Genomic DNA, 24,689 nt, shown 5'->3' on the forward strand with positions numbered 1-24,689 from the left:
AACAGGGAACCCACGTCAGCAAGGGACTCAACAAACCTGTTCTTCCTGGGGCTTTGTCAATTTGGGAATATGGAAAAGTAAAAGCAGCAGGCTCTGGGCCCAGTCTTCCCACTTACTGACTATGTGACCTCAAGCTGGTCACCTGCCCTCTCTGTATCTTGTCAGTCCCATCTGGGGATCTGGCAATGGCAATCCCTGCCTCCATGACTTCAGGATCAGGACCTGCTGTCCAGAGCAGCCACCTGCTCCCCCGGTCACACAGTGGGCCACATCAACTCCACATGTGAACTGTTCAACTTCAGTACATCCCAGTCTTACGTCAATCACACTGAGACCCAACACCTAACACTTCTCTTTCCCTTCCGTGGGAAAAACCAACTGAGAGTGTGGAGAGAACTATTCCCATCACACACCTCTAACTTCAAAGACTTACGTGCAGAAAACGAGAGCATAATGAATCTCATTACTAATTTTTAATAAAGGTTACACCTGGAAATGATCAAAAAAAATTACATATGAGATTAAATACAGTATGTTCTTAAAATTAATTTCATCTGCTTTTATTTTGTCCTTTCTAATGTGGCTAGAAAACAGAATTGCACACATGGCTGTAGGGATAGCGATGCCTTAGACAATCATGTCCATGCCCATGGGCCCACCTATATCACAGGGACGCCCAAGGCATTTCAGCATAGTGATAAGAAGTGTGGTCCAAGAGCTCCACCGTTAGGTTTGAATCACAGATCTACCACGTACTAACCTAATAACCTTGGGCAAGTTACTTGGAGCTATGCCTGCATATGGAAAGCACTCAATAAAAGTTATTTATTCTTACAGAGAGACAGCCCTGTGCAGTACTTATAGCCGGGAGCTCTAAAACCAGACTGCTAGATGGGCATCCTACCTTGCTTACCAGCGGTGCAAACTTGAAGTTACTCAACCCTCCCTGGGCCTCAGGTTCCCCATCTGCAACATGGCAAGAGTCCCAGTGTGAATGACTCCCAGCCTCAGCTGCCATGTGGTCAGCATTCAGCAATCGGTTCTGTGGTCTGACTCCCCCGTGGCCCCTACATCCACCGAATGCATCTCCTGCATTTCCCCGCCTCCTGTCTCTTCCCACTGCCTCTCTTCTGTCTAATCTGCAACAGTCACTGTCTAAATGATCTCCAGCCTCCTGGTTGGCCCCTTCCAACCATTTCCACTGTAGCTGCTAAAGCGCAGGTCCTAAATCCTAGAACTGGCTACCTCACTCCTTTGCTTAAAACCCAACAGTGGCTCCATGTTGTCCACAGGTAAAGCCTGCGAGATCCACCAGAGTCCACCAGATCCTCCAGGCCCTCTCTCAGCATATACCCCTTCACACCCAGGGTTCTGGCCACACATAGCCCCTCTCTAATCCCCAAACATTCCAGGCTGTTCCAGGCCTCTCTTCTTTTCCCTTCTTCCTGTATCTTCCATGAGTGCCTCACACTCACATGTGTCAGCCCCATCAAGACCAGACTCAGCTCAAGTTCAAGAGTTTCCTGAACTCCCAAAGCCCCTCAGTGGATGTCACATGCCCTCCCCCAACTTTGTGCCCGTGCCGTGTTCATGCAGAATTCTGCCCCGCCCCGTCTGCAACCCACCAATGCACTTTCAGTTGGCATTCCTGACTTCCCATAGAGACAGACGGTAAGAGTCTTAGGAACACTGGTTATGATCATGAACTTATTGACAATATGCTCTGTGCCAGCACTCTGCCTGAGGACCAGACATGGTTAACTTACTTCTCTTACCTATAGCACCTCTCAGTTGGGTACTAATTACCACCTTACAGTTCAGGGAACGGGAAGACAAAGAGATGGAGTAAGCCCCTGAGTATTAGGTGAGCCAGAGTTCAAAGTCAGGTGACCTCACTTCAGAGACCACACTCTTTTTTTTTTTAACATAATTTATCATCAAATTGGCTAACATACAGTGTGTACACACTGTACAGTGTGTACAGTGTGATCTTGGTTTTGGGGGTAGATTCCCGTGGTTCATCGCTTATATACAACACCCAGTGCTCATCCCAACAAATGCCCTCCTCAATGCCCATCACCCATTTTCCCTCCCACCCTCTCTGTTTGTAAATATTTTTTCCCCTTGCCTTTCCCTATGGTCTTCTGTTAAGTTTCTCAAGTTCCACATATGAGTGAAAACATATGATATCTGTCTTTCTCTGACTGACTTGTTTCACTTAGCATAATACCCTCCAGTTCCATCCATGTTGCTGCAAATGGCAGGATTTCATTCTTTCCCATTGCCAAGTAGTATTCCACTACATATATATATATATATATATATATATATATATATATATATACACACACACATGCCACATCTTCTTTATCCATTCATCAGTTGATGGACATTTAGGCTCTTTCCATAATTTGGCTACTGTTGAAAGTGCTGCTATAAACATTGGGGTACATGTGCCCCTATGAATCAGCACTCCTGTATCCTTTGGATAAATTCCTAATAGTTCTATTGCTGGGTCATGGGGTAGTTCTCTTTTTAACTTTGTGAGGAAACTCCACACTGTTTTCCACAGTGGCTGCACCAGTTTGCATTCCCACCAACAGTGCAAGAGGGTTCCCGTTTCTCCACATCTTCGCCAGCACCTACAGTCTCCTGATTTGTTCCTTTTAGCCACGCAGACCAATGTGAGGTGGTATGTCAGTGTGGTTTTGATTTATATTTCCCTGATGAGGCATGACGTTGAGCATCTTTTCATGTGTCTGTTGGCCATCTGGATGTCTTCTTTGGAAAAGTGTCTATTCATGTCTTCTGCCCATTTCCTCACCGGATTATTTGTTTTTCGGGTGTTGAGTTTGGTAAGTTCTTTATAGATTTTGGATACTAACCCTTTATCCGCTTTGTCATTTGCAAAAATCTTTTCCCATTCCGTCAGTTGCCTTTTAGTTCTGTTGATTGTTTCCTTTGTAGTGCAGAAGCTTTTTATCTTGGTGAGGTCCCAATAGTTCATTTTTGCTTTTAATTCTTTTGCCTTTGGAGATGCGTCGAGTAAGAAATTTCTGTGGCTGAGGTCAAAGAGGTTGTTGCCTGTTTTCTTCTCTAGGGCTTTGATGGTTTCCTGTCTCACATTTAGGTCTTTCATCCATTTTATTTTTGTGTATGGTGTAAGAAAGTGGTCTATTTTCATTCTTCTGCATGTTGCTGTCTAGTTCTCCCAGCACCATTTGCTACAGAGACTGTCTTTTTTCCATTGGATACTCTTTCCTGCTTTGTCAAAGATTAGTTGGCCATACAGTTGTGGGTCCAATTCTGGGTTCTTTGTTCTATTCCTTTGGTCTATGTATCTGGTTTTGTGCCAGTACCATACTGCAGAGACCACACTCTTAACTTCAGTGTACTTTTTTTAATTGAGATATAATTGACATATAATTGACATTGTGTAAGTTTAAGGTGTATGATGTGTTGATTTGGTATATTTTGTATTGCAGTATAACTGCCACCACGAGGTAGCCAAAACCTCCATCACATCACATAATTATCATTTCTTTTTTGTGGTGAGAACATTTAAGATTTTTTTCTTAACAACTTTGAACTACTTGATATAGTACTGTGTCTATAATCGCTATGCTGTGCATTAGATCTCCAGAAATTATTCATCTGCTAGTTGCATATCGTTACCCTTGAACATCTCTCCAGTTCCCCATACCACCCCCAGGCCCGAATAACCACCATTGTACACTCTATTTCCATGAGTTTGGCTTTTTTAAATCCTACATATAAGTGAGATCATATGGTATTTGTCTTTCTGTGTCTGACTTATGTCACTTAATGTAATGCCCTCAAGGTCCATCCATGTCACAAAGGGCAAACATGTCCTTCTTTTTCCTAGCTGAATAATTCTCCAGTGTGTGGGGGGGAGGGTATGTGTGTGAGTGGTGCATGTGTGTGTGTGTGTGTGCTGTGTGGTGTATGTGTGTGTGTGTGTGCACGCACACGTGCACAAAACATCTTTATCCCTTCCTCCAAGGACCGACACTTAGATTGCTTCTGTAACTTGGCTATTGCAAATAATGCTGTCCTCGCCTTGCTTTTCTAAGCTCAGCTAGCATGGTTAATTCTTGAAGCCAGGAGTCCAGAGAGGGAAGGTTACTTATCCAAGACCACCAGGGAGATCCCCTCCCAGTCAGAAGTGGGGTCTGAGCGTCGCGGTTCTGAGTGTTCTTATTCTCATTTTTTGATTGGCCACGTGTCCTTGCCAGGAAAGCCCAGGCTGATGCACCCCAACAACGAGGAGGAAGGACCCTGGGTGCTTGCCTGCAGACGTGGCCTGAAGCAATTCAGTGTCCACAGTGAGACTGAATAGTAAGCACAGCAGAGGGGGCATCTTCTTTGCTTGCTTGGCTTGGTGTGTTTTCATTACAAACAGTCTGGAATCTGATCCCGCCTGGGAGGCACAGAGGCTTCCTTTATTCTCCTGTCGGGCAGAAAAGAGAGTAGGGTGGGGCAGTTTAGCTAAGAAGTGCTGACAGGGAGGTAGAATGGGTCAAGTCCAGGGTCGGGGCCCTCCCTGTGGAAGCCCAGACAGAGCAGGGGCTGGGCAGAGAACCCTGGCAGACAGGCTCCCTGTCAGGGCCTGTCACTCAGGGGGCTGATCATTTCACGGTGAGTAATGCCCCTCCAAGCCAGCTGAGATGATGCCTTGCCTGAAGGTCGAGTCCTCAGGCCCCAAAAGGGAGATTTACTAAGCATCACGTTGGGCAAGAAAAAAAAATCAAACCTTAAAGAGTTCTGAGAGAGAGGGCCCCGCTGCCTTCTCCTTAGCCCAAAAAGCAGGGCAAACAAGGAAGATAGGAAAGGGCAGGAGGTTCCAGTTGGGCCAGGGGAACTTTTGGAGACTTTTATAAAACCACTGGTAATAGCTCTATTTGTTATTCATTGTGCAAGCTCTCTTCTGAGGAACCACTAAATAAATGCCTTTCGGAATCAAGTGTTAGGGGACAAAAAAAGTTGTCTCTTCCACAGGACTGGGCACTTCCCTTTGTCAGATAACAGAATCTTCGGGTGTCAGACTGGAAGAGACGTTAAAGGTCATCTGCCCACCTCATGCTTGACCTTGTTCCTACAACCAGTCAGCCATGTTGCAGGCTCTGTGTGAGGCATCGGGGTATAGTAAGGAATTTGAAAAGTAAAATGTAACACCCTAGGAGAAATAAAGATATCAAAGAATGTGGCTTTAGGTATGCAGACAAATGGGTTTCTCATTAGTGAACCCCCGAATTGGGCTTACCTGTCAAACACAATGTGGCTTCCCCACAGGGGAAGTTTTTCAGGGACCTTGCCTGAAAACCATGATCTGGAAAACATGCAGCAAATGTGCTGTTTGTAGGAAAGACAGCTCCCAAAGAGAAAGGAAAGGAGAATGGGCTGGGCTATTTTGTTTGCCCCATTTCTCCTCCAAACTCTCTGGTCAGAGTAGGTCACTCCCTCTGAGGAGGGGTGAATGACCCAGGGCGGAGGGGCCACAGGTGTTGCTCCCCACACACGGAAGGAGGCCGCAGTTTGGAAATAAGAGATTTACACACACACCGACTGCTTTCCCCCACCAGAAGTATACTCTGCTGCTAAAGAAAAGAACTCAGGGGCCCACGTCCCTTCAGAGTGAAAAATTCTCCCTCAGACAGGAGCTTCAGTAAGAATACCTTCCCTCAGACACACCCATGGGCCAGCAAAGCAGGTTTGGGCAGCCAGTAGCCAGTAAATGCATCCACCCAGTATCAGGATTATTTTGGCAGCAAATAGCAGAAAATTCTACCTCGATCTGACTTAAACGCTCTGAAGGCCTGGGGTTAGCATCTCGGTGAAGGCATCAAGGTCCTAGGCTCCTTCTGTCTGTGCCGGCTGGCCTCAGGTTCAACTTCCTTGTTGGACATTTCCCGAGTCCCATGCAGTCGCCTGCGGCCTTCTGAGTTATATATTTCCTGCTTCCCTGCTCACATCCATCATGGAGTAGGATGTTCTCTTGTGTCGGATTGGGCCAGGTTATTCACGTGTCTATCCCTGGGCCACTGAGAGAGGAGGACTGTGTTTTCTGATTGACTTAGGATAATCAGTATCTGCCTTTTGTGTCGAGAGGAGGGTCAGTTCTGCTGAAGCCCATGGCTGGCTGGAGAGAGTAGAAACCTAAACAGAACTGGAGTTCTCTTAGGATGGAGGAAGTGAGGAAATGGATGGTGGGTAGAATCTGATGTGGGAATTGAATACGGGTTGTTTATTGGGGTCTGTTCCGGGATTAGTCTGCACCTGGGAACCCCAACTTGAGAAGTGAGGGAAGTAGGATGGGGAGGGGAGGGTGAACTTCAAGGCGGTGACAAGAGGGACCTCAGCTAATCCCACAGAGAGTTTTCAGAATGGTCACAAATCGTGGCAAGAAAGCCAGGCCTTTGAACTCCTGCATCAGTCAGTCACTGCACCTGGGCTACCCTGGGAATGTGGTACAATCTTGGACAAGACCTTGCCCCTTCCTGGAGAGTCACTCAGCCACGAGCCACACCAGACAGCTGGGGGAATGAGCACTTCCATCCTGGAGGGGGGGTCCCAGTAGCACACCATGGCACCCAGCGCAGAAGGCAGCCACCACCGTGGAGGACCTGTCTTGGCCTTGCTTCTGTCCCTGCCGGGAGGGAACCCAAGATGGGAGTCTGGGGATGACATGGCAGCCCTTCCCTGATGTCCTGCTCTGAGCACCTCTGGCTTGTCCTCAGCAACCTCAGGAGAGAATTGAACAGGAAGGCGCTTTGTAAACCACACGAGCACAAGAAATTCTAAGCTTCTGGACCACTTTTTGTTAGGATTCTTATCCTAACTGATTTCAGTTCATTGTTTCTGGTCTGCCCCTTTCCTCAACTACATTCACCCCCATGCCTAACACGGTGCCTATCACAGAGGAGGCATGAGGGGGCATAAGAGAAGGTGTAACCCTGTGTTTGGTGAAGCAAGGCAGGGGATGATGAAGGGTAAAGCAAGGTGAGGGGCAGGGAGAGAATGGAAGGAAAGGGTGAGAAGGGGGCAGATGAACGATCGCATGGCCCCTGAACGGCCACCCAGACCCGTTCTCCTGGACAGAAGTTAATGGCTCTGGGGTCCCTAAGCCCTGCTTGGCTTTCCAAACAGGATGGTGCTGCAGAGAGCACTAGGGCTCCTAAGGTTCTCCTCCTAACCCCTTTGCCATGCCTCTGCTAGTTCCCTCTGATGTCCCCAACCTCTAACTTCTGGATCCCCCTCCAGATCTCATCCCTCTCCATAGACTATTTCGTTCAGTTCCACAGCTTTCTGTACCACCTGCACATCCATGACTCCTGAGTCTTCCCTTGTGAACTCCAGATTTGTATGTAGAAGTGTCCACCAGGACATCTGACAGTGGACGCAACTAGGCCCTCAGGTTTTCCACAGCCTTTCCCATCTGAGGAGGGAGCAAAGGGAGAGTGGGGGCAGGGGGACCCATCCTTCCAACTGCTCTGACCCAAACCCTTGAAGCCATTCTTCAGTCCTGCATTCCTCTGGCACCCCACATCCTACCCAGCAGCAAATCCTTTCCTCTCTGCCTTCAAAACCGTTCTAGAAACTACCACCCTGGTTTAAGCCCTGTCATCACTGTATTATTAAACTAGCTTTTCAACAGATCTCCTGCCTTTTTAGCCCTTGCGTTGGTCTCCTCATAGCAAAGTGATCCTTTGAAACCATAAGTCAGATCATGTCATGTCCCTACCCAAAACCTTCCCTGGGGCCCCAGGGCATTCAGAGTAAAAACTGAAGTCCTCATGTTGGCTCTGAGACCCTATGTGACTTGTATCCCTTCCCCACTGCCCTGACCTACATCCACCCCTCTGGCCTCAGCCCGTTGGCTACAAGCACGCCTGCCTCCTCATGACTCGTCAAGTACACACAGTCTCAACCCTTGCTCTTCTGTGCCCAGGGTAGGCCTGTGACTCGTTCCTTCATTCCCTTCAGGCCTCTGCTCAATGCCACCTTCTTAAGGAGGGCTCAAAAAACCTCTGTGTGAAATAACATCCCCACCCTAACCTCCAGTAAGCCCTACCCACCTTAGCTTCATTTCTTTTCCCCGTAACACTTGTATCCGCCTAACATGTCATGTATTTGTCTATTGATTTCTCACCCAACCTCACCATTGTAACAGTGCCTGGCTTGTAGTAAGGGCTTGAAAAACATTTGTCAAATGAATGGCTGGGCTTCGGAGTCCGAGAGACCTTGGTTAGTATCTCAGCTCTTCCACGTGCCAGCCCTGGGTCCTGCAGCCAATTACATATCCTTGCTGGGCCACGGTTTTATCATGTGTGAAATGGGGAAATCATTGTACTTACTGCATAGGATTGTAATAAAGACTGAGTGAGTTAATACATAGTTGTTAGAATAGCACCTGGCATGTAAACCACTCACTAAAGGTAGCTGTCATTGTGCATTATTGTTGTTACTACAATCATCATTATTATTTATTCATAGGATGAGACACACAGTCCCAGCCCAGGGCCCCACCCCAGCCCCCCAGACTCTTCTTTCCAGCCAGAGGTGGAGCGGGTGATTCAGGTGGTGGCAGACTGCCCTGTGACTCAGCCCTGAGCCTCAGCCACACCGGGGTCCCCTGGCATGGGCTGCCTTGGCCAGAGGGCTCTTGGGTTGAATCATCAGGACCATGGTTCCAGCTGGGGGATACCTTGGCTGTGGAGTTTGGCTGGTAGAGCTTGCCCTCCCTGGGTCCTTCCAGGAAGAGACTGGCCATCTGCCCCACTGTGCTCTCAGGAACTGTACTTTGCCAGCCCAAGTCCATCTGTCAGTAGAACTTGAAAAAGAGCCAGACAAGAATAAGTGGGGAAAGGAAAAGGTAGGAAAAGAGAAAAGTCACTTCAATCCTTTGCCATTAAGCAGGGCAGGGCAGTGTCATGAACAGATCATGGGGTTCTGAACTCAGCAGGCCCGGATGTGAGTGTCCATCCTTCCACTTACAAGCTGGGGGGTCCTGGACAAGTCGTTCACTTCTCTGAGCCTCATCTGTAAGAGGGGAAGGACAACATCTCCCTCTCAAGGTTACTGGGTGCCGGGGGCGGGGGTGGTATACAGTGGACACATGCAGTCTTCATGTTCTAAATCCTTCACGAACTTTTCAGGAACTTTTGTAAAAGGAGAGGAGGAGTTCCTTGTGTCTCCATCATCTTCCTCCTAACTCCCTGATCCCCCATGTCCCCCCAGGAAGGGGAGGGGACGATCTAATGTGTCCTTCCTCCTTCCCTTCCTTCTTCCCTTTATTGAACACCTGCTGCATGCCAGGTGCTGTGCCAGGTATAGAAGTCATGAGCTAGAACAAGAGGCAGACAGTATATAAATGAGCAGATGATAGCTGATTATAAACTGTATTCAGTACAAGGCAGGAGAACAGGCTGTTAAAAAGGAAACCAGCATGGTGGAGCTCTCAGAGAAGGTGGAGGTGGCACCATTTAAACAGGGGCTTGAGGAATGGCAGCAAGCCAGCCTTGCGAGAGGAACACACGGAAAGAACCTTCCCGGGAGGGAGAACAGCATATGCAAAAGCCCAAAGGCAGGTCGTTGTTTAGGAAGTGCCAGGAGACCCTGTGTTGGAGCGTCACGGGCCAGTGAGAGTAACAGATGAGGCTAGAAAAGGGGCCAGGAGAACATGGGTGCCCCCTCTGACTTTCCCTTCTCTCAGGGACTGCACCTCATTAGTGCCTATTTCCACTGCCTCAAAACAGTCGCCTCGTACATTTTTTCTAGCTTTATATGTCTTTACAGAGACAGGGCTTGTGTGGCTACATCATGGCCAGAAGCCCTTAGGGTTGTTTTTCCAGAGCAAATGACATAATATATGTAAGCTGTGTAGTACCGTTCCTGGCACATAGTTAGTGCTCATTAAAAAATAGGTAAGGTTTCTCGAAAGACTGAGCAATACAATATGGAGATAAATAAAGCCCGGTAACAATATCACTGTGAACTGTTACTTTGCCATTTAAAAAAGAAGACAAGAGGCACCGGGGTGGCTCAGTTAGTTGAACATCTGAATCTTGATTTGGGCTCATGTCCTGACCCCAGGGTCGTGGGATCAAGTCCTGTGTGGGGCTCTGTGCTGAGCATGGAGCCTGCTTGGGATTTTCTCTCTCTCTCCCTCTGCCCTCTCCCCAGCTTGCTCTCTCTCTCTCTCTCTCTCTCTTTCTCTCTCCCCCTCTCTATACATACATGCATACATACATAAAATAAAGGAGACAAAACTTCTAATTTAAGCCCAAAAGAAGTTAAAACTTTGAACTTAAACTCATCCTTCTCCCCATGATCATTACAAAGAAAGTCGGGTGGGTATCCAGCCCCTCATCTGGGAAACCTTTCCTGCCCCCCTCACCCCAGAAGGTACCCGGGTCCCTCAGCTACACGCCCAGGGCAGCCCTCTGTTGAACTGTCCGTGTATCTGTCTCTTCCACGGACAATGAGTTCCTCAATGACAGGGACTAGGCCTTAATTATCTGTTTAATATGGCCCTTGGATGACATTTTACTTTATATCAGGTATGTTTAAGGACTATTCTAAATAACAAGCTTACTCTAAACCACCTTTGCACTAAGAACATGGGCCTTTTGAGCCAACATACCATCTTAAAAAGTGTAGTACCCTTTTAATTTTCCTAAAGCGTGGACTGGGTTGAAGTATAGATTGGTTCATTGGATATTTCCACCCCCATTGGTTTCTCAGACCTCCATTTTCCATGAGAAACAGGCAGGCTTTCGCCAGGGATATTGCACCAGAGATTTGTGTTATTTACTGCTGGGGAGAATGCCAAAAGTAGTAACATAGGTCCACAGATCCCAAACCCTGCATTCAGACGCCCTGGGGCAGCACGGTATATTTTGAATTTTCAAGGGAACAGCAATTCTCGACATTTGTCAGACATCATGCAAATTACTAGCCGAGGTAGTTCGCAATTTCAACATCAGATTACAACATGTTCTGTTCAGTGACATCACGTCTTTGCAAAGCTGGGTTTTTGGTGGTGGTTGTGCTAAAAAAGCAAGTACCATGTGAACATCAGTGTGGAACAGGAAATGACGGTAATGGTGTCCGATCCAATTCCAAGGTTTGAGGATTTGGGCATACGACATGTGTGCCCAACAAGCACACATGTCGTATTAATAAGTAATTGTAGTTATTTTAAAGGAAGTAAAAACATTATGTGTGTTTTTTTCGAACCATTACCAAGTTGTTAGGAAATAAGTACTTAGTAAGCTATTTATCTCTAAGTACTTAATAATTAAAAGTGCTTGGTATTTCTTTTGGCCTAGGAAGGTCGTGAAATAGTTCCTAAGATGGAAGCCATGAACCCAGAAAGTCTGGGAACTTCTCCATTAGGTTATAGCAACTCTTACCTACCTCTTTTGAGCTTTCAGTGCCTACCTCGGGAATTAATTCTGAGCTAACCTGTAAGCATGGCCTGACATTAGCGATACACGCACAGAACCTATACTTAATCCTGCCTTGAGAGTCCAGGAGCTGCAAGACTGGTAAAAATTTACTGGGAGGGAAAACAGAGATTCAGCCCTTCCCTCTTCACCCCATCTAACTAGTTTCTTAATGAGTGAACGCCAGTCTGGAATGAGCTGGATGTATGCCTTCCTGTTATAAACACAGAAAAACAAGCATCCATTTGTGCGCCAGGTTATAGTTTATTATCTTAAGCTAGGAGTGGTCTGAATGTCCAGCTGGCCCTGCTAGCTGATCATCGCCAAAAAGAGAGACCACAGAGCAAGTGTTCTGAAGCTACAGTTATTACTTCTGGTAGCTTTCCTTCCAACTTTTAGCTTATTCATAAATGACCTGGTTCTGTAAATTGCCTCATGTAGTTATTTATCTTTGTTTGAAGAAAACAAGCTGGTCTGGGCCATCATACCAGGAAGAAGCATGTTCCACACCGGGCCTCCTATGGGAACTCAATGGAGATGGATCTGGCCGGGGTGAGCCCCTGGTCACATTTGCCTGAAATGTTTTCTAGGCTATTGAAATAGGGCAGTAGACTTCAGTCGCTCATGTGTCTCGGGTCGATTCCAGACCATTTTCTGGGAAGGGTCATGACCCCATTGTTTGTGTTCATCTGTATAGGGAGATGGGATTGCCCCTGTTCAAAGCATGAAACCCTATTAGCTCTCAGCTTCCACAAGAAGATGTTAAGGCCCAATTATCTGTTGTTTGTGAGTCTCTTTTCAATAAGTACCATCAGCCTCAGGGCTATTGCACTTGCTTTTTCCTGCTGCCTAGACTCCCTTCACTCAGCTGTTACCATGACAGGCTCTTCCTTTGCTCTTTCAGCAAACATTTGTTGAGTTCCTACTGTGTGCCAAGCACTATACTGGTTGTCAAGGGTATAAGAGGGAATGATAATAATCATAAGAGCTTAACATGTATTGAATGCTTGTGAGGGACCAAGCATTCTTCCAAATCATTTACATGTGGTATCTTACTTAATGCACAACAACAATCCAGTCATGTTCAATAGCAATCTGGCGAGTGATCCACATTTGAGGTGGAGTGACTACTTTACACCAACAAGTTATCCAACATTTTGCTGATAAGGAAAGTGAGACACAGACGGGCTAAGTTACTTCCCCAAAGTCACACAGATAATAGATGATGAAGCTGGGATTTGAGCTTGCATTTTTTATATATATATAAGGATGTTTGTTTTATTTTTTTTTTATTTTTATTTTTTTTTATTTTTTGAGAGAGAGAGAAGCTTAAGCAGGCTTCACGCCCAGCGTAGAGCCCGACGCAGGGCTCGATCCCACAACCATGAGATCATGACCTAAGCTGAAATCAAGAGTTGGTTGTTCAACCAACTCAGCCACCCAGGCATCCCAGAGTTTGCATTCTTGAACACTGTTATATTGTCTCTCTAGCCAGACACAGAAGGTCCCTGGTCTTGTTAGTTTACATCTTTTGCAGAGGGTAGAAACAATAAGCACATTAGCAGATAAGTAATTTCAGATAGTCAAAGATGGTAAGAAAAGAAGTAATAGTAATAAACCCGGGTAATTTGGTAGAGACTTCCTAGAGTGGGCAAGGAAGGGGGCCGCTTTATGTCAGAGAGTTGGAAAAGCCTCCACTAAGGGGTCATCTGGACTGAGACCTGAAGAGGCAGGCCATTAGAAGGTATTCAGGAAAAGTGTTCCAAGAGGAGAGAACAGCAAGGACAGAGGCAGTGAGGCAGGGACAAGTTTGGCTGGGTGCAAAAGAGAAATAAGCAGGACCCAGATCATATAGTGCCATGCTTTGCAACCTAGGCTGCACACAACTGCCTGGGGAGCTTCCAGAAATACTGATGCCTTGGCCCACACCCAGAGATGCTAAAGCAATCGATCTGAGGTTTGGCTTGGGCAAGAGGAATTTTAAAAGAAGATGATTACAGTGGCCCAATGAGATATGATGGTGGCTTGGACCAGGGTGGTGACATTGGAGGTGGCAGTATCTCCTCTCTAGCCAGTGCTCCCTCCATGCAGGATTTTAAATGGCTCAGGGCTGGCCTCTCTCCCACACAGCTCACCTGTGGTTAACAGGAAGCACTCATTTTCCTAGCCTGGATACAGCATCGTCTGGGATGCTCAGCCACAGGTGGCCTGGGAGGGCATCAGCTCCAGCGCACCAGCCCTGTCTTGCTGCTAAGACACATATCAGGCTTGCTGAGCGTCCCACTGCTGCTCTTACCAGACATATCAGGGGGAGTAGTAGGCTGACACAGCTTTCTCCAAGGAAATCATCACCTCACAATCTTGACTCTCTACCCACCCAACCTTGTTATATCAGTGTGTGTAAGTCTACCCTATTGTTGGCCACAGAGGTCTCTGTCCCGCTTACTTTGGAAGGTGGCACCTTTGTCTCTTCTTGCTGCAGCTGTAACTGAAACAGTGCATTTGTCCAGAGAGACAGAAGCAATAAATGTATATAGGTAGACAAAGAGGTTTATTTTAAGGAATTTGCTCACACGATTGTAGGGGATCAGGTAAGTCCAAACTCTGCAGAGTAAACTGGTAGGCTGAAGACGCTGAGTTTTGATCTATTCAGGCCGTCAGCTGATCGGATGAAGCCCACTCAGATTATGGAGGGCAATCTGCTTACCTCAAAAGCCCAGCGATTTAAATGTAAATCTCCACATAGTATTCCATTGTGTACATCAACCATATGTTTTCACTCTTATGTGGATCCTGAGAAACTTAACAGAAGACCATGGGGGAGGGAAAGGGAAAAAAAAAAAGGTTAGAGAGGGAGGCAGCCAAAACATAAGAGACTCTTAAAAATTGAGAACAAACTGAGGGTTGATGGGGGGTGGGAGGGATGGGTGGGTAGGTGATGGGTATTGAGGAGTGCACCTGTTGGGATGAGCACTGGGTGTTGTATGGAAACCGATTTGACAATAAATTTCATATTAAAAATAAATAAATAAATAAATAAATAAATAAATAAATAAATAAATGTAAATCTCAACCAAAAGCCCCTCGCAGAAACATCCGGAATAATATTTGACCAAATATCTGAGCACCATGGCCCAGCCAACTTGACACATAAAATTAACCATCACAGACAAGAAGAGACTCATCTTACAGCCTCGTACACTATTCTATTCGTAGAATATTTCCAGAAGAGTACAAAGAGATCTTTTCACCAGGGGGCTTGGGATTTAGAGTAAAAGACATACTTATTTTTTCCCAGATTTCATTTTTACATCTTTGACATTTATTTATTTATTTATTTATTTTGCTGTGTGTGTATATATGTACTAGTTTTTCAAATAAAAATAAACTATAAAAAAGGGATCAAACTGATCATTGGATTGCACTTATTGGCCATCTGCACAACTGCTTTCTTCAAACCACACTTTAAGATGACATAAGCACATGAGCCTCCACTAAGGGGGATCATAAGAAACAGCAAATATCAAGAGAGCGCTGTTGACGTTTGTTACACATCACAGCGCCCCCTATAGGAGGGCCCCAGGAGATTTCACCTGGACTTTAATTCCAAGAATGGCTGTAATTCTCTCAGGCACCTGGTTTCCTCTTAGGGAGACTGAATTGAGTAACTGACCAAAGTTTCCTACAATGAACACAACCAAAGGGGGTCACATACCCCTAGCCACGTATTACCATATGGCTTGTAACCTCATTTGAAGCACAATTTTATGTTCTCACTTTTTGTCTTTCTCTTTTAGTCCTGCTTTTTTTTTAAAACACTTCATTGCAGAAATTTTCAAATACACATAACAGAAGAGAAAATGGTAGACTGTATCCCCCCTGTACCAATCACCCAACTTCAACCATTATTCACTAATGGTCAGTTAGGTTTTACATACCTCTCCGCACATCCTCGCAAATGCCACTCGATACTTTTTCATTATTTTAAAATGAGATATAATTCTCATTCTATAAAATTCATCCTTCTAAAGTGTACGATTCAGTGGTGTTGAAGTATATTCACAAGGTGGAACCATCACCACCATAGTTCTAAGAAGTGTTTATCAGCCCATATCCAGCAGAAGTCATTCCTCATTCTCCCTTCTCAGCTCCTGGCAACCACACATCTACTTTCTGTCTCTATGGATCACCCGATTTTTTTTTTTTTCCATCCGAATTCAAGTTTTATTTTATTTTATTTTTTTTCCCAGTCAGCTTTATTTTTTTTTCAATATATGAAATTTATTGTCAAATTTGTTTCCATACAACACCCAGTGCTCATCCCAAAAGGTGCCCTCCTCAATACCCATCACCCACCCTCCCCTCTCTCCCACCCCCATCAACCCTCAGTTTGTTCTCAGTTTTTAAGAGTCTCTTATGCTTTTCACCAGATTATTTTAAAGCAAATCTCACATATCACATAACTTCACCTATAAATATTTTAGTATGTGTTTCCAACACATAAGGACTCCTTTTTTTTTTCCCCTTTAACAAAGACAAATACCACTAGGATACAAAAAAAATTAGTAATAATTCTTTAATATCATCTAATACATAGTCAGTGTTCAACAGTTCCCTGTTAATTGATTTATTCTCATTGTATCCAAACAAGGCCTTCATACGTGATGTGGTTGGTATGACAGAAGTCTCTTTTGATCTGTAACAGTTCCTTTCCCTGTGGTTGGTTTGTCACTTATTTATAAGGAGGAGGGGGGAGCTCTTTTCTCTGTAGAATTTTCTACAGTCTGAATTTGGCCAATTATAGATCCATGGTGTTCTCTTATTGTCTGTGTGTCCTATAAACTGGTGGTTGAATATAGAGACTTGATCTGATTCAGGGTCTGGGTTTTGACAAGAATATAGCTGGTAGTGGGTGTGTCTCTTCCCTATCTGTAGACACAGTCATGTCTGTCTTTTGAGATTTAAGACTGATCTGTGAGTTCAGGTATTGTCTGCCTGATCCATACATTAGGAAGTTCCCCATCAGCCTTTCCCAAAGGTCTTGCCTTGATCAATGTTGCCTAGATCCATTACTGCATTAGGGAGATCATTGCAGAAGGATGATGTCCTAGTTCTGCATTAATTAGCTAGAATTGATCTGAAAAAGACTTTTCCTCATCAATTTGGGTGATTATACAGGAGATAGATCTTGTAGCTGGATGAATAATTATGTAAATAACTATATAAAAAAGTATTTATTGATGGTTCAATGTCAACAAAGAATCACAATGATTATTTAATTAAAGAGAATGATCTTACGGGGCGCCTGGGTGGCGCAGTCGGTTAAGCGACCGACTTCAGCCAGGTCACGACCTCGCGGTCCGTGAGTTTGAGCCCCGCGTCGGGCTCTGGGCTGATGGCTCAGAGCCTGGAGCCTGTTTCCGATTCTCTGTCTCCCTCTCTCTCTGCCCCTCCCCCGTTCATGCTCTGTCTCTCTCTGTCCCAAAAATAAATAAATGTTGAAAAAAAAAATTTAAAGAGAATGATCTTTTATTGAGTACCTACTAGGTGCTGGACACTATGCTTCGTAGGTCCTTTGACATTCATACTTTCATTGGAAAATCATAATCCGAGGCACCTGGGCAACTCAGTCAGCTAAGCATCCAACCTCAGCTCAGTTCATGATCTCACGGTTCATCAGTTCGAGCCCCGCGTCAGGTTCTGTGCTGACAGCTCAGAACCTGGAGCCTGCTTTGGATTCTGTGTCTCCCCCTCTCTCTGTCCCTCCCTGCTTGCACTCTGTGTCTCTCTCTCAAAAAATAAATGAACACTTAAATAATTATTTTTTAAAAATAATAATAAATCATAATAATCCTGCAAGGTAGTTGTTATCACATTTAACAGATAAGGAAACGAAAGCTCAGAGAAGTGACTTAAATAAGATCAAACAGCTGGATCTAGGTGTGGGAAGGGTGCACCAAAACCATGAATGGAGCTGAGAGGGATAGTTAGCAGGTTCGATGACAGAGTAAATATTAGAAGGTGACGGGATCGATGAAAACATGAGAGCCTTACATTTACAGCGGAAAATATAAAGTCCTGCTCTGGGACTAAATCCACTCAAGTACATGCTCAGAGAGATGTGAATGATCAGGATCTTGTGTTTTAAAATGACCTGAAGACATTAGCTTAGAGCAAGCCCCATATGGATCTTAGAAAAACTAACATTGTATGAAGGTCCATCAATAGGAGCAAATAATGAATAGGTTCAAAGCTCCATTTGGATAAAAATCATAAATCTCTTTTTCCCTATTGTACTCCCAGCCTCCAGCATAGTATCTGGAAAAACAGTCAGTAATGATCTGGATATAATGGGCACTCCACACATATCTGTAAACACTTAGATGTATTTATTCAATCATTAACGAATCTATCGGGTGCTTGTTGTTCCTTAAGTGCTGTTATAGGTGCTTGAAATCCAGCAGTGCTCTTGCAAGGCTTACATCCTAGTAGAACAGTAGGGAAGAGAGACAACAAACAAATAAATAGATAATGGTGTGAAGTGTGGTGGAAGCACCATGGACAAAAATTAAGCAGGGTATGATGGATGACAAGTACTGGGTGGGAGGAGTCACCCCACATCTGGTGGTCAGGGAAGATAGCTCTGCACAGGTAATGTGCAGCAGAGACCTGAATGTGAGGGTGTGAGCCATGCAAGCAAGGCACAGCAGGTGCAAAGGCACTGAGGCAGGACTATGCCAGATCTATTCCACACAGAGGGAGGTACAGTCTTAACCAGTCTCGGCTGGTGATTCCGGGCACCACGTAGTTTAAGACATTGTCAAATGAGAGCATTTCAAGGTAGTAAAAGGCTCTGGAACCTGCTCACATGAAGGTGAGTTAAAGAAGAGTGACTTCGGCATACCTGACTGGCTCTCCTCAAGTGCATGAAGAGCAGACACAAGGCTGAGAATTACCCTGTGTAATCAATAACTGGGACCATTCATTCACTCTGGCTGTAATATACCGTAGAACAAGTTCCCCCTTGCTCAGTAATGAGCTCCCTGTTATTGGAGGTGTTCAAGCAAATGCAGACAATCTACCAAAGATGGAGAAAATGACTGGCCCATTTTAGGCTGGAATAGGAGACCTCTGAGGTTAAGCCTGTCAAGGAGATTCAGAACTCCTTGACCCCTCTCTCCAGTTTCCCTCCCTTTCCACCCTCTCTGTTTCCATGCTCCCACTTTGCTCACCCTCAGGATGAAGCAAATGCATACACACAAACACACAACAGCAGGTAGAGCAGTGTAGGAGAGAGAGAGCAAAGACCAGGAAGGCAGAGAAAAAGGGAAAGAAGAGAAAAGACAGGGAAAGGAGAGGAGGGGAGTGGGAGGTGGGGACGTGGGTGTGAGGCTTCAGAGTCAGGGAGTCCATGGTGACCCCACTGCAGGTTCCCAGAGCAGCAAATGGGTAATCTTGAATCACAGCTCATTTAGGACTTCCTGTTTTCAGCTTGTCTCTGTGAATATTTGGAGGGGTTTCCAGCTAGTAAATAAAGCAGAGTGCCAAGACTCCCTCCCCAGGCCAACAACCATTTCACCATCCCTGTGGCTGCCCGTCCTCAATTCCCTCTGACCCCGCCTAGCCTCTTGCCTGAGGACCATGCCAGAGTCCCCTCCAGCACCCACCCACCCGGCTCCAGGCCCCCTGCCCACTTCTCCTGAGGTTCTGACTCAGTCAGGTTCTCATGACAGAAGGACAAACCTCAGAGAGTGCAGGATCCAGGACGAGCATTTACAGAAAAATTCACCTTGAAAAAGACACGTGTTCCTGAGACACATTTTCTTGGCCTTTTCCCAAACTCCCACATCCTTCCTTCCATTCTCCTGCCCTCTCCCAAGTTACAAGTGGATCTTTATCCAGCCTTCTTAAATGTGATCCCGCAAACATGTTTGGCACATCTGTAACGTGCCAGGCACCTGTGTTATGACTGGGAGGGAGACACATCGTCTGTCCTTCAGAAGCCGACAGTGTGATGGGAGGCAGACATGGGTGGAGCCAGGGGTAGAGCTGAGCTTTTTGGGGGCCCAGACATCACACAATTCGGAGGCCCTCTGTTAGGAAAAGACCATAAAATAGCGAGGCACATCAGGTCGGGGCTTGTCCTTGGGTGTTAGAAGAGCCCATATACAAGAAACCTGAGTTATATCCTCACTCCTGGAGAGGGGAGGATGGGCACCCCCCACCCTGAAACACTCAAAAAGGAGCACAAAAAGAGGTTGGGCTGACCACTAATTAATTAGCTAATTAATTAATTAATTAATTAAACCCTTATGTCTACACTGTCTCTCTTTGTGCTCTTTTGTCTATCCTGTGAATAAATGAATGCATGCTTGAAGCATTCAGCAAATATGTACTTAGGGCTCCTGTAATAATTGGGACAAAGTTCAGCTGTGTAACAAAGACCTAAGGTGGCCTCAATAATCCAGGACTTTCTCACACAGTGGTCTGGGCAAGAGCAGCCCAGGGTTCCTGTGGAGCTTCCCTGGTTTTAAGGACCCAGGCTCCTTCCATCTTGTTGATCATTCACTCCTGAGCTGTTGCTTTTCAGCCACAAGGTCATAGATGGTCCACACTCCAGCCAGCAGGAAGAGGAAAAGCCCTGCCCTTCCCTTTAATGATAGGCCTGGAAGTTCGGACCCCACTTCTGCTCACAGAAGCAGAAAACATGATCACATGGGCACACACAGGCGCCAGGGAGATGGGGAAGTGTGATATTTATTCTGTGAGAGGTCATATGCCCCCAGGTTGGGTGCTTCATGACTGTAGAAAAGAAGGGACATTGTGGACAGCTAGAAGTCTACGAGACATTCTGCAGTGTATGCTGTGCTGTCTAGGAAACCGAGGAGCAGAAGAAGTTCTGGTCCTTTCCAGAGCCACCCATTGATAGAACTGAATTAAACAAGCTGTCTCCCACCCATTGTTTTATGTTGGTAACTTTAATTCTTTCTACCGGATCACAAATGTTGGCTGAAGAGGAAACACTGATCCTTCAAGGGGAAGTTGGAGGAAGAGGAGGCAATAAAGTGAAGAAGTTGATGGGAAAAAAGAGAACCAGAAGAGAGTAGTAGGGTAGAAACTGAGTTTCAAAAAGCTCAGCAATTTCGAATGTCATGGAATGCCCAACGGGATGCCAGTCAAAAGAACGCTATTGGATTTGCCAGTGAGGAGGTGACAGGTGACCTTTGCCAAATCAGTTTCAGTGGAATGGTAGGGAATGAAATCTGAAGACGGTGGGTTTAGGGGTGAGTGGGAAACGTGGAGGGACACACCAAGGACAGTGAGGCCCCAGGGTATTGAAAAGCAGGAACAATTCGAAGAGAATCTATGATTCCCATGATCATGTCGACCCAAAGGATAAAGCATCAACAGAGAGCCAAAGATAAAGAAGATAAGGCAGGAATGTAGTGTGACTGCCTCAGCAAACACCAACATAGCAGCGACTTAAACAAGATTAAAATCTACTTTTTCATGTAAGAGTCTGAGCATGCTCAGTCAAGGGCAGATTTGGGGACTCCATGGTGTTGGGAATCCAGGTTCCATCCACCTTATTACTCAGCCATCTTCAACATGCAGCTTCCATCCTGGGGTCTGAGATGCCAGGTAGAAGAAGGAAAAGAGAAAGGGGAGATTCCCTTTGTCATAAAGGCAGCACTCAGAGGTTGCTCACAGCAACTACCACTCGCGTGTTCATTGACCAGACTCTGAGACTTGGCCATATCTACCTGTGAGGGAGACTGGAACAAAGCTGTCTTTAGCTGAGAGACTAGATACCCAGATGAGCTTAAGGGTCCTCCTGCTGCAGGAGGAGGGGCCAGTGAGCAGTCAGTCTAGGAAGACCTAGAACAAAGAACAGGTTCAGCCAGGGTTGGGAGGCGGCACACGGCCACCTGGAGGAAGAAGCAGAAAGCTGGTGAGCTTGGAAAGGAATAAAAAATAGGGAACTCTTGCTTGGCCACTTTTATCTTCTCTGCAAAGTGGGACTCAGAGTCATGGCTGCGAGGCTGGGACCCTCTGAGAGCCAAAAAAAGGGAAGGTGCACCAAGCCTCACTCCCCGTCATTATTTCCCATCTGTGGGGGTGCAACAGGAGGTATGCACCTGCAGATACCCTGAAGATGGTTTGAAGAACAGTGGTGCTCTTGGAGTCCCGAGCTTCCTTCCCAGCTCTGTGCTTAGCTGCCATATGGCCTTAGACAAGGCAAGAGATATGTTTCTGTATCTGTTAAATGACCATACTAATGCCCATGCTGCCCACCTCGCAACCCTATTCTGTGTCCCAGGAGAGAACTGTGAAGCTGTTTTGTAAGTTGTGGGCTGTAGGTGGGCATTGTCCTGGAGGGATGGAGTTGTCAGGGCACGGGTTGAGCCTTAAGGAGAGACCGTAGGGACAGAACAGCACCCCCACAAGCTTCCTAGCACTTGGCCAACCCCCACCAGGGAATTTGGGCTCCCCCTGCCTCTGGCCCAACATCAGAACCCTCTGCTGTCCAGGCGGAAGTGACATGGGAGGGGGCGGCCCTCCCAGCTGTTCATAGCCAGTTGCAGTCAGCCTCTGTTCTGTCTTGAGAGCACAAAGAGCCTTGGCTTGGTCCCCTGCATTTGGCCTTGGAAGTTCTCCTGGGATCTCTCCTTGACCCCAGGGCCCAAATTCGTGTTCCTGGCCTCAGCTAAGTAAACAGTGCGAGTTTCTCTCCCAGGCCTTAGGCCAAGCACAACTAACCTTGTCCAGTGTATACACACGCATGCACACATGCACACACACTGCTTGCACACACGAGCACCACATACAACACACATCTTACACATGCAAACACACCAAATACACCACAAACACTGCACCTGTGTGCCACACACATGTCCCCCACACGCTACATGCATGTCTCCCACAAACTACACATACATACAACCCGCATGCACACACCCAGCACATACATACCATGTGCACATATACATACAGTCCCTTTTTCCTAACTGGTCTCTATCCCATGTCACATTCAACCCTCCATTCAACCCACTATATAACTACTTGAGGGATTTTTCTAAAATACAGTGAGGCTACTTTCTTGTTTCAACTCCTCCAATTCTTCCAGTGGTTTTCCAGACCCTTCAGCCTCTTACCAAAGTGGCTGAAGTCCCCCAAGGCCTGCTTCCTGACAACCCACTTCAGCCATCCCTCACCATCCTGCCCTGTCGGCCAGTCTGAACCACTTGCCCATTCCTGCTCCCCAGTGGCTCCCCTGCCTCTGCTTTGCCCGCCCTCTCTATCCTCCAGAGAAATGCCCCTCCTGAAACATGTATTTATTCTTTCAAACTCTGTTCAGAGCTCACCTGTTCTATAAAGAATCTCCTGACCAGCCAGATGGAATGTTCCCTTCCTCCTCTACATTCTAGTGGAATGACTAGTTTCCCATGTCTGTCTCTTCTGCTAGGCAGGTGGCTTTCTCAAGGTCACTATATACGGAACCCTGGGTCTTGGCGTTGGGTAGGTGCTCCATGAACGCTGGGCAGGTGGCACTCACCCCCTCATCTTCCCACACAGATCAAAGTAGAAAACCAGCATGACTACCAGGACATCACCAGCATGGTGGCAATGGCCAAAACCTATGCCACCACTGAGGCCTTCATTGACTCGAAGTACGACATCCGCATCCAGAAAATTGGATCCAACTACAAGGCTTACATGTGAGTTCCTGGGTGGGGGCTAGGGGGCTGGGAGGAAGGGTGGGAGGAGAGTGTAGGAGGAACAGTGATTAGAGATACATGTTCAGGCCAGTCTCCTCCACCCCAGGGCAGAGACCCTTCAGCACATCGTTATTCTCCCTTTATGTCTCCTTACTGCCTTCCTCTCTGGTCAGTACAGCTAAGCATCCCAGGGTAGACATCTGTCTACCCAAAAAGAGCTGTTTCTCCCAGAGCAAGTCAGACATGTGGCATGTTTGAGGGAACTTTGAGTATGTATGGGATGTAAGCCATAGGAGACCAAGCTGAAAGAGAAACCTGGGGACAAATCAAGGAGGGTCTTGAATGCCGTGCTGAGGGCTTGGGGCTTTTGTTCTATTCTCTTCTGAGCAGAGAAGTGGCATCATCTGACCTGTATTTATAAAAAGATGGTTCTGGAGCCATGGGCCGCAAAGGGGTTCTCTGGAACTAATAAGACTAATTAGGAGATTACACCAGATCTCTCCAGCTGCAGGCAACAATAACCACATCTGACTAACCTGAGGGAGTTTTTCAAAGGGATTTTATTAGAAAACCATGAATGATCAGAAACTCTAAAAACAAAACCACGAAACTATCAATTTCAGAAAGATAAGGATCCAGGGCAGCTCCAGGAATCTGGGTGTCCAGAAGCAACAGGCAATCTTCATGGCACCCCCACTGGGACATGAATCTGCCCGAATCATTTTCAGTGCTTAACTCAAGGTTGTGATTCCATGGAAACAGTGCTGATTAATCCAACTTAGGTCACATGCTTACTGATTAGAGAAAGGCAGAAAACCAGTATGGAGAGTCCCACCAAGATGAATGCCATTTGGGTGGGGTCATTCCCCCAGGGGAAACTGAGGTGCCATGACAAAGGAAGGAGGAATGGATGCCAGAAAATCCAGCACACGTTCGCCCCAGGGGTAGTGCTGGCAAAGGATGACTCACACTGGAGCTGCTGTGGTCATGAGTCCTTGAATAGGTGGGAGGTCTTATCTGCTCCAAGGCCTTTCTGGGTCTCACTCTGGAATGTGGTTGTTGGTTCTGCTTAAAATGACAAGACCCCAGAGAGCCAACCAGTGCCGGGTTGCCAAGCATTAATGGAGCGCTGACTGTGTGCATGGCTCCATATGTGAGGACGGCAATGGCTAGCCATGGACAGTTGGAAATCTCTCTGTATGCTGCTATACAGTGGAGCTTGTGCTCTAGGCCAGGGTCAGCAAACCACAGCCCACAGGCTAAATCCAGCTGCCACCTGTTTCTGTAAATAAAGTTTTATTGACCACAGCCAGACACATCCATTTATGTATTACCAAGGGTTGCTCTGGCACTACCTGGGTTGCCTAGACTAGAGGTCAGCAAACTTTCTGTGTGAAGGGGCCGGATGTTAATTTTAGGTTTTGTGGGCTGCACAAGATGCTGGCAGTTGACCTGGTAAAGAAAGATTCCCAGAGAAGGGATGGAGCCCGTTCTCCAG

At 46.4% G+C, this 24,689-nt stretch overlaps 1 protein-coding gene across 1 annotated transcript in view; it reads left to right on the forward strand.

Annotated features, from left to right (window-relative positions):
- Window positions 1–24,689, forward strand: part of SYN3 (synapsin III) — a 409,364-nt gene that overhangs the window by 356,667 nt on the left and 28,008 nt on the right. The window contains exon 7 of the mRNA XM_040491835.1: window positions 23,049–23,191. Within this exon, the coding sequence (XP_040347769.1) occupies window positions 23,049–23,191 (143 nt within the window). The remainder of the gene's footprint in view (window positions 1–23,048; window positions 23,192–24,689) is intronic.

Source organism: Herpailurus yagouaroundi, unplaced genomic scaffold (assembly GCF_014898765.1).
Source record: "Herpailurus yagouaroundi ecotype Mexico unplaced genomic scaffold, PumYag 182, whole genome shotgun sequence".
Classification (NCBI taxonomy): domain Eukaryota; kingdom Metazoa; phylum Chordata; class Mammalia; order Carnivora; family Felidae; genus Herpailurus; species Herpailurus yagouaroundi.